Source organism: Brachyhypopomus gauderio, chromosome 17, assembly GCF_052324685.1.
Source record: "Brachyhypopomus gauderio isolate BG-103 chromosome 17, BGAUD_0.2, whole genome shotgun sequence".
NCBI lineage: Eukaryota > Metazoa > Chordata > Actinopteri > Gymnotiformes > Hypopomidae > Brachyhypopomus > Brachyhypopomus gauderio.
This window is the reverse complement of record NC_135227.1, coordinates 14,669,986-14,680,842: the sequence shown is the minus strand read 5'-3', so window position 1 is coordinate 14,680,842 and position 10,857 is coordinate 14,669,986. Positions and strand designations below refer to the sequence as shown.

General features: G+C 38.9%; 1 protein-coding gene and 1 long non-coding RNA gene across 4 annotated transcripts in view; one reads left to right on the top strand and one right to left on the bottom strand.

The window, feature by feature from the left end:
* Positions 1 to 203: 203 nt before the first annotated feature.
* LOC143481195 (uncharacterized) lies at positions 204 to 2,157 on the bottom strand. Of its 2 annotated transcripts, none has more exons than XR_013121973.1 (3): positions 1,968 to 2,157; positions 1,702 to 1,862; positions 204 to 1,271 (listed from the first exon to the last, which is right to left on the bottom strand). It is a non-coding gene; the product is annotated as an uncharacterized LOC143481195 (long non-coding RNA). The 2 variants fall into 2 exon arrangements; XR_013121972.1 differs by having other exon boundaries at positions 1,797 to 1,862.
* A 42-nt stretch (positions 2,158 to 2,199) lies between these two features.
* Positions 2,200 to 10,857, top strand: part of spata17 (spermatogenesis associated 17) — a 27,913-nt gene continuing 19,255 nt past the window's right edge. For both annotated transcript variants that reach the window (XM_076979159.1, XM_076979160.1), the window contains exons 1-5: positions 2,200 to 2,294; positions 2,476 to 2,565; positions 3,227 to 3,308; positions 4,237 to 4,287; positions 6,028 to 6,131. In XM_076979159.1, coding sequence (XP_076835274.1) covers positions 2,227 to 2,294; positions 2,476 to 2,565; positions 3,227 to 3,308; positions 4,237 to 4,287; positions 6,028 to 6,131 — 395 coding nt within the window. In that variant the 5' untranslated portion in view covers positions 2,200 to 2,226. The remainder of the gene's footprint in view (positions 2,295 to 2,475; positions 2,566 to 3,226; positions 3,309 to 4,236; positions 4,288 to 6,027; positions 6,132 to 10,857) is intronic.

Genomic DNA, 10,857 nt, shown 5'->3' with positions numbered 1-10,857 from the left:
AAATAGGGCTGCATTAATATGACTTTGGCCAGTCTGGTCCGAAACACGGAGGAGGCGTTGAGAGGAAAGAGGGATGATGAAGGGAGAAGCCAGAGCCCAGCGGTGATGGATCTGCCGTGCTGGCAGCGCCGGCCGGCAGCACCGAATGCCCTTCCGCACGGGCCGGCCGCGGCTCGACTTCATCAGGGCCGCGCACAGGATCATCCCCCTTCTTAATGGATTACCGCTGTCTCCGAGCAACCACGCCACAAATAATGATGAAACGCCGGCAGATTAAACCACCTTACACAATCCTCAATTCATTACCTTTCCCCCCCAGATAAGGGCCAGCTAAAAAAAATATGATTTTCTCTTCTGCCAGAACAGTCACGCTTTTTATCCATTAGGGGAAACAAAAGAAGGCAAGGGAAGGTGAGGTGGGTAAAAAACAAGGGGGAATAATGACCATCATTTCAATTATGTACTCCCACAGCGTGAGGACAAAGAAGGCTCCAGGATTGATGATGCAAAGGTGTATGTATAGAGTAAGATATTTAGTGACATTAAACAGCAGCCTGCACGGGGCTGGAGTACTACAACATGATGCCAACGTTAGGAGCGTTTGCACACAGCTCTGCAGTGGGTGGTCTTCAGGACTTCTGATGAGTGTAAAGCCACTGCTTAATGATTCCTACTCTTTAATATATGATGTTCACTTAAAACTAGAATGTCAACAAAGTTCTGTTATTTTTCACATGGGTTTTGCCATTTAGTTAAAGACATCTCAGCACTTTAACCCCTTAGCAGGATTTGAAGGAAGTACATTCTCATTTAAACTATGATCTACCTAAAAATCAGCTATGGTAAACATTATTGGGCAGCACTCAGCCAAAGCAAAAGAATCTCAACAAAGTCAAAAGCAGCGCAGTTTATATTAACGCAGTCTTAACAAATCCCACACCCAGCTTACAGTGGTGGCCTTGCTCGGGGCAGAAGTGGGTCACCTGGCTGCGTGTAAACATGCGGCCTCTCCACAGCCCTCTCCAGGTGACTCCTCATCTCCGTGCTGCTCGAATGATGGCCAACAGCCGTCCGGCTTGTCAAAACACTGCCTCGCAGGCAATTACCGCGGTGCCGGCCCACCACCGAGTCCGGATGGATGGGCCACGCTGTCAAAGGGTCACTCCTCGCCTCGTATTTCTGGTGCAGAGGGACAAATTGGCCGGCGTGTGTCAGCGGTTATCTGCGCTGTCGCGAAGTCGCTCCGCGTTTCCTAGTCCAGACGGGGTTTTCTGAAAGGATGTGTAAAAGAAAAAAGTGATCGCACTGTGATATGGAGCTCCAGTAGTCCATAAGGTGGGCTAGAGAGTATGAATGAGATCTGGGGGTTTCATGCAGTCTCTCCACATCTGTCTGTCAAGGGTCTGAATAAAGCACTTAAACCGATAAAAAGTTAGTTTAACCGCCCTATAATCATTAGGCCATCGGAAGAGCGTTGTTATTCTGTGACAGTGATTCAGATATAGTGTCCGCACCAGTTATAAAGAACACGAGGGAGAAATGGTACAAAACGTGAAAACGGAGCACTTCACAGAACACTGAAATATCCCCGTGACTTCGGTTGAGTTTCTATTTATCCTCGTAAGAAAAGAATGAAATAAGCAGCAAAATATCAAGGAGATGCGCACCATGAACAATGTGAAAGACTGCAGAGAAACCTACTTCAGCCAAGTCGGTGGTCTTTTCCATAAAGCCTCCGAAACCCGTACTTATTTATTATGTTAAATATAACATTTTCCTAGCATGTTGTTTCTGACCTGTTTGTCGTTGTAGTTTTCTCTGATCCGAACAGCTAGGAGGAACATACACGTAAAAGCAAAGGTCTAGTAGAGAGAAAGAGTGATAACCCTAATATAAGTAAGAACCTTACAAATAAGTAAACATGCAAAATATTCGTAAGCAAATTTTAACTAGTTAAGATAACCTACATGTAACAAAATATATTCAGGATAACCATGTTCACTTTTAGTTTCCTCTAGATAAACGTGGTTATTTATTAATTAAGCTCGCTCCAATAATTGTAAAATAGTGTGGGAAACGCTAAATCAACCTTTGCTATAACTGTAAAAGTTGTAAAATAAAAGTCCCTGTAACTAGCCGATTCTACCAAGGGCTGAAATAAACACACTCCACCCCCGAAGTTTTTGGACTCTTCCTGTTGTCACGGATACATGTAAACATACGGATATGGCTCGGCTGGTTAAATTAAACTTTCGGATTGATCATATAAGAGAGCAATATTTTCTTAAAAACAGGTAATTTTAATCAAGCGACCTCAAATTATGACAGCTTCAGTTAGTATAATAAATGATCCTAATATGACAAACTTAGACGTTCTGTGATAGTGAAGGGAGGTCATGTATACAACAATTCACATTATTATTAATCTTTGTATTATTAACTAGCATTAACCAAAGTTTCTGCTTTATGTGTCAGGATTGCAGAAGAAAACAGACAACGAGAGAACGCAGCGGCAGTCAAAATTCAAAGCTGGTTCAGAGGCTGCAAAGTGCGTGTCTACCTGAGGTACGAGTGAGCAGCTTAAATAAGCTATACATACGCTTGACAGGACTCTGGTCATAAAAGCTAAAAGTGGTCTATTGTCCACATAACTGACCAAGTGGTGAGGCTCCATTGCAGTCTCATGTGCCTAAAGTGCTGGGGACAATTCCAGGTCCGAGGGACATTTTTATGTGGCCTTGGAACACTAAATCATGTCTATTTTAGTCTTTAGACACTAGGTGCTCCAGCATTTAACCTCAATATATTTCTGGGCGGTCAGCAGACAAACTTCCCGACAGTAGGTTAATTTAGATTACTTTAGTTAATTGATCAGTATGTTAAGTGGTTAATTAGGCACAATCTTAGCCCCTTAAGTGCAGCTTCTGGGTTACCACCCTCCTCATATACGCATTGATTTTCTGGGGTTATAAATGGTCTTTTTGAAGCCAATGGCCTTGTTGAGTTCAAAATCGCCATAGACATGCATTTAGAGGGGAGTTTTTTATGATGAATGCAAATGTAGAGTTGTCTAAGAAGCACCAGCCATTCGGGACTCTCAGGAGAAAGGCTTCTAAATGTACCCTAAAATACTCTCACCCCTCACTTGACTGTGGAGTTGTTAATCTTGTGCACAGTACTCTTAATATTATAATGGAATGTAGTTAACGTTGGAGTCCTGTCACAGCCATCTACACAGGAAGGCGACAACCATACAGAAAACATGGCGGGGCTTCAGTGCACGCAGGCACTTCAGGCAGAGGGTAAAGGTAAGCTGCCGAGATGTGCCATATTGATTATGTTATGATTACACTCATTAACATTCTGCATTTACAGGCATGCCATGACTTACAGCCGAAGTAGGTTTGTAATTTGACAGTCCGTATTGATTCGCCATGGGATGCCTCCATGTTCAAAGGAAACAGTGTTTAAGTGTTCTTATTCCGCTTCTGTCTGTCTGCCATTCCATAGCTTTAGGTCTGACATGAGATCCACGTTGTCCCTTTTAGCGTATGTCTTTACTCTTGTCTGCTGTGCTCGTTTACTCTCATTCTGACCCTTTAAAAAAATCCAGAGCAGTACAGAATTCAGCAGTACAGCATAGCAGAAACTGATGGTGAAATTCTAACCCAAACACTAGGTTCATTTGTTTGGAGTTTCTTAAATCCCCCGGCCCCTGAGCATTATTTCATCCCCCCCAAAAGAGCTATTGTCTAGGTGTTAGTTTGCTTCCTTCTATTTTTTCCTACTTGTTTTATCCCTTTAGCTACCACACAATGCATAGCTTGAAATTATGCAGCAAATCAGTGGTACTACAGAAGTTCTTCCTCAATAATGTCCACAGTGAATAAATCATAGCCTTGCATCTTGTGAATATTTCGCGCTATGGCTAGTCAGTGTACTCCCAGTGGAGCACTATCGATTATCAAACTCGGCGGCGAGCATTTTGCCATATATCTCCATTAGTTCCCAGGTTGACTGCCATAGATTTTCCCAGCCATGTCTGCATTATGTATTAAGAACAGCCATGTCCTTTCAATACGAAGTCTGACTTACCTCTCCATCCTGTCTCTCTCAGCCAGGTCTCTATGACTCATTATGTATTATGTATAAAGCAGGTTTCTCTCTTGCCTGTTGAGAACAGATCAGAAGGCCTTGGTGCACCGACTCTAATGCGATATCCCTCTCTCCACACAGACAGCATATTTTCTAATGAAGATGAATTTCTACAATGAGATGGCTGTCAAGGTAAATATTTATTCAACTGTTTTGCGAATACGACACTTGCTCCCAAGTTTGTAATGGATCAGGATCAAATCTGTAGATTCCTTTGCAGGTTGCTAAGATTGAGAGATACAGCACAGTGTAGTTCAGATCTGTGATGTCTTTTCTGACACATTAGCCAGTAGACGCTTGAATACCTTTCTTTCCCTGAACAATGGCAAACTGACCCCTTTTAAGCTGTAGCTGAACACCATCACATGTTTAAGAAGAGACTGGACCTTTTTAAACATGTGCGTTTATCAGTTCAGCGTGACATAGTTCGAGAGCAATAAATCCGAGGTTCCCATCTGAGTGATCCTTTGGCATTTTTATAAGCATTGCTCAATCATAATATGCCATTCTTAAATAAAGTATGACATGCTGTACGACTTGTGAAAGGTTTTCTCTTCAGGGAAAAGTGCTACACAGGATGGTAGGGCTTCAATTTCAGTGCGTATCTCTTCTCCGCTGTTGCTGTGATCTTTGGACTTCAGTGGGACTCTGGGATGAGTGCAGATTTATATGACCACAACAGTGTCCAGTGTCTGTGCTCTCTGTCCACATATGTTATACGAGTGTCTAATTGGAGCAATGGAGACTGACCCCTTCTCTGGGGTCATAGTGTGGGAGAGCAGAGGTCCAGTCACCACTTAGACACCAGCACAAGCCTTTCATCACAGCAGTAAAATATATTGTGTGATGTCTAGCAAGACAGGGAATGTAAACATTTATAAGGGGCAGTTGTGAAAATGGAAGGATGCAGTTGGAGCCCAGATTGGCATGAGGAACATTTAACTGAAACTCCAAGCTGCTTTTCAACTCAGCTGGTGATGTTTTGGTATATTTTCTGGATCAGTATCTTTTATAATATTTAAATGCTGACTGATCATATAATTAGGGTACTGCTACTATGCTTATATTAGACATTAATTAATTAGTAATTAATCAATATTTAGTTTTGATTTCATGGGGATGTTTTATCTTTTAAAAAGTTTCTTCTTGAAATTATCATAGAATTTCCAATCTAAAACATAAGCAGTTAATAAAACTACTGATTTCATATGAAGCTCATTAATACTATATATATGGGCCAGCATTATTCATGCCTTTTCTGCTAGTTACTTTTCTTTTATTGCTTCAAAGTCTTCATCATACTCTTTGCCAAAGACCAATATGTTAGTCCACTAATAGAAACTAGTGTTTACAAGGCTGCCCAGATTTGTATTAGGTCTAATTGGGCAATGTGCATCATTGATTTTACCTGTCTAAAAGGTCACAGGGAAGTTGGATTCTGAGCCCGCAATTACTTTATTTAGAATTATCTATTGACTGTTGATCAATGGCAATTCTCGTTTTGTTTTGTTTTTGCCTTATTATTTTTCCCTTGCTATTGTTTTAATCTTCTAATTAATCTGAAGGACGTATGTCCATCCTGCAGCCTGGAGCTGTAGGACTGCTGTCCAGGACACCTCTTTATTTCTTTTTAACAGTTGTACAAACAGACAAATAAATTTCCTCGAGACTCAAAGGTTTTTTTGTCCTATTCATTGTCTAATGACACATTAGCCACCATATTTTTTCAAATGAAGAGATTTACATGTGTTGATTAATGAAAGACCTTTTGGGCTATAACTTTGTACACATTTAGTAATCCAGTGTCAAAAGCTGATTAATGTATCTGTACATAACATACCATTATCATTTTAAAATTATTTCCTTGCACAGATACAGCAGAGATGGAGAGGCTACTACATACGGAAGTATGTTCACAACTATTATGCACGCAAGAAGTATTTGGAGGCCTTGGCTAAGAAGAATGAACATATCAGGTGAGATGAAAACACACAAAAGGCTGAAATTGTTAATGTAGGCTTATTGCATAGTTTCAGTATCTTGAAATCACATTTCACTGAAAAAAGGTTCATATTCCAGATAAAATTAAATACTGGATAAACAATAATGTTCTTCAATTGATCACACCTACAACGTTTACATTCCTCTAACAGTTTTAGAAGTTGTGGCTTGTTTTGAAGATGAATCAGATCTCTAAGATAACACTATGCTGTTTTATTGTTTTTTCTCTTTTTGGGATTATTGGGAATATATAAATACATTTTAACTAATTTAAATTGTTCTCCTGACAAAATCATGCTTACATCAAACACACATGAACAAATATATCAACATATCACAACTGGTGCATGTGTTCAAACATTTAAATCTGTGGGTTTCCACATAGACACATTAATTTTCATGAGTTAAATAGCATTTGTAAAACATGCACATTAGTGGCATGCCGTGTATAATATTATCTGCCCCTGGGTAACTCACAAGTGAGTTGTTATGAAATTAAAAAATTAGTCCTGTATTTCCATGAGCTCCTGCATTAATAACACGTGCATGCTCTGGGGGCAAAAGAGATGCCATCTTTTACTTCTGATAAAAACTTGAAGTCAGATTTTAATGTGGCCAATATATTTTGTGGGAAAATATCTTAAGGGTTTGGCTAAAATTACATCTAAATTTGTTAAGTGCTCCTTGGATCAGTAACTTTAGTCTGCACCACCCACCCCAACCCCCCACCCATCCCAGACTCACAGTCACCTAGGTGATGCTGTCTGCTTTTAGTGGGGTTTCTCACCTATGAGTCACTTCTCTAATGTGTAGCACTAAGGTTTAATAATTACACATAGACACAACACACAAACAGAAAGACTGTGCTACTACTATAAGACAAAAAAAAGACAAAAAAGACAAATAAGAAATGCATCCACCCTTGTTCTATATTATATATAATTATATATGATTCATATTCTTGCTGAAATAAGCTAAATCATTTATACATAAAGGTGTTAGCCTGAAAATGTATTCATTTTCAAAACACCCACATGCGAACACACACACACACACACACACACACAATTTTAGATGCACCCTTAGCAAATAGTTTTCTATCAGAACTTCAGTTCCTCACCCTACAAATGCTCTACACATGTGAGAATGTCTTCAAGAATGATGGAAAATAGTCATAAAATAAGAGTCATACTCTGAAGAATCTAAAAATCTAAGATAATATTTGTTATAACATGACAAACATATGTTATAACATGTGTTATTTTACTGGTTTAATACCTTCCTTGTTTATAAAAATGTAGAAAACAGTAAAATTAAACGAAGAAAAGGTGTGTCCAAATTTTTGACTGTACATGAAGAATATAAGAAGTATATTATCTTAGTAAAGTGGAAATGTATTAATCGATTTGCAGATTACCAGTAGGACCAGCAAAATGAGAAACGTACAAATTAAATGGCACTTTGTGGAAAATATGTCAATGTTTTAAGCGGGAAGTCTGCTTCACAAACCTACTACATAAATCTACATCATAAACCTAGTTCATAAACCTACTTCACAAACCTTCATAAACCTACTTCACAAAGCTACCTCTCAATGGCAAATTATTAAACAAGCATAAAGACACCATTTTCCTGTTTCTCATCTTAATGCAGTCTGTGACTCTCTATTATTTCACCATCCATCAATGGAAGTCTGTTGATTTGGAGAATCTGTTCTGTGCTGGGCTGATTCCTAACCCCTCCAAAGGTCTCCATGCCAGGACTCTAATCCATGGAGCCCCAGTGACTGAGTAAATGATTCAGTATTTTACTAATGATTCCCATTTAGCATGAGTCGACTGGCTCCGCATGCCAGTGATATTAGGCCAGCAGCTGCCCGCGTCAGGACAGGCCCCTCCCCTCACTTCCCTTCTCCTTGCCAACAGTGAAGGATCTCAATCTGCAAAAAAAAAAAAAAAAAGACAAGAAAGCCACGCGTGTGGTTTCATTAGCCCCCGCCCGACGACAGGAGTCAGCCCGCTGAAGAGTCCGTCTTCACTCAGCCGTTCCCCTCCTGCATATCTTAATGAAGTCCAGACCCGAGTTCACCGCAGTAATTCCACAGCAAGAGTTTGTGCAATAGAACAATTTATCATTTGTCAAGAAGACACTTAAAGTTCTGCCGCTTAATAAGGGCTTCCTCTGGGCTTGAGTAATTAGACGTGTGTGGCTTGCATATTTCCTAAATGCGGAGTGTCATTGCCACCATGGCCTGTTTCCTGCATGAATTATTTCTCTATCTGTAATAAACAGCTGGGTAATTATTACTGCCATAATCAGATAAATGTCTCGCTGTAATGCTCTAGCAAGGCAAATCTTTAACTCTTCGGAAGCACGGAGGGGGGTTGGGTGGTGGTGGGGTGGAGGAGGAGGTGGGGTGGTTTATGGACTCCTAGTGGTTAGGCTACTTTCTCCACCCTCGCATTCCTTTCAAGGACGTCTGAGAAACGGGCTCATAACTGTAGGCTTTCCTCACTTCATGTATTGTAAACATTTCAGAGTATTTAGGGCAAGTACTTTATCACAATAATAAAGCACTTTTTCATGCAGCCATGGTATGCATATACTTACCACTCATTACAGCAATTATTGTGGCAAAATATTAAAAATGCCATCTGAACTGGGGAATAATATCAGTATTTAATTTTATTTTTGTGTGGTTCAGTTTTTTTTTATTTAATGACTTCAGAGAGTCAGCCATTACCCGTGTATTTTGCTACGTAGTTTTCTGGCATGAAGTTTGCAGTCATGGTTTCTAGGTTTTAGAGCTAAGTACAGTGTTGACATATTCAGTATGACCAATGATAACTTGGCCTGTAGTTCACACAGATCTAAATAAGATGCATTTTATGGTGATCAGCTGCATAACTGCAATGTCACTGGCAATAACAACAATTGACGACTGATAGATAAACCAAAGATAAGGTAAAAATAAAGACAGAAAAGTGGTTAGACCGGCAAGGACTGCCACACTACCTGTCCATCCTGTCCAGTAAGAGTTAGTATGTGTGTGTGTGCGTGTGTGTGTGTGTGTGTGGTGTAAGGACACCCAAAGGTCATCTGTGTTAGCTGCACTCGCGTCTCCCTGCTGGTCCATCAGCACTAATGAGGTTTATGTGTGCCCCCATCCCCTCTCTCAGACACAGATCGAGATCCCCTCCACCGTTACAAATCTGTTTGGCTTTTGTCCACTATAGTGCAATTAATAATAAGTGTGAGATATAGGTCAGCAAAGGTCACAGAAAGTCTAGCACCAAGAGCAAAAATAAATAAAAAACAACAGAAAGTGTAACTGGGCTATACAGATCCTGTAACTTCATAAAAGCAGAGACATTCCATGACATCTTTATTACATTCTCGTACATTATTTCATTACCCTGTGACATCAGTGAATAATGTTGTATAGCAACATTATTAAAGAAATTTGTCAACAAAAATTGTTTCTGTTGCTAATAATGACAGGAAGCTCACAGGCATGCATTATGAAAATATCATTACATCTGAGAAATTCTGATAACGCTAGCTGATCATGCTAACTGATCGTGCTAACCGGTAATGCTAACTGACCCCTACTAGGTCTCCTCCACTGTGAGGCAACTTCCTGCTTTTTTTCAGTGGGCCAGGGGTAAGACCTAGGCCAGCCTAACTGGTTTCATTTCACAATTTCATTTTGTTCTGGAGGGAGAGAGATTTCTGTGTGAAAAGCTTTGTGAAGGTGTTAATTAAATGTCAATATACTCATTTCCATAACTGCATGGTAAAGAGAAATATTAATACAGTAATTATTTAAATACTAGTCTTTTAAAATTATATATATATAACAGTATAAAAATATAAATATACATACATACAAATATAATGTATGTATATATATATGTAATAATTTTAAAATACTAGTATTTAAATAATTACTGTATTAATATAATAATATATAATAACAGGACATTTCATATATATATATATATATATATATCCAAATAATTTGTGTAGTAAAGTACACAAAGTTTCCAGAGAAACAGTATATAGAACACTACTATATGCGTATGTACTTTGGTGCGTGTCTGTGTGTGTGTGTGTGTGTGTGTGTGTGTGTGTGTGTGTGTGTGTGTGTGTGTGTGTGTGTGTGTGTGTGTGTGTGTGTGTGTATGAAAATATATTTATTTATATATATTTATTTATTTATTTGTATTCTGAGTGAGGGTTTGTTTGGCAATAGCTGCGATGTGAATGTTTTAAAATAGTCCAGATGCACAAGTAAAGAAGGAGACGCCTGCAGAGTGAAAAGTGGACAGGTGTTCTTTCATCATCCATGTTGAAAATGAACTGCTTTCTCCCAACAAGCATAAAAGAAATTCTAATGGAAAGACGTGAAATGTAAAATTATTAGGTATTAATTAGTATTGAATTCTCTGGTTGTCCAAACTGTTAATTTCTAATTAAAATAATTTTTCTGTATTATTTTCATTAAATATTTTTCATATTTCATTATTAAATACATTCCCCAAGTTATTTTACATATAGAAAATATAATTAAAATTACTCTAGAGTGAAATTGACATTAAAATGACTATGTAATTTAAACCACATTTTTTATTTTTTATTTTTTGAAAGACGTCTAACGTTTTGAGATCAGGAGACTGTGGAGATTGTGGAGAGTGTGTA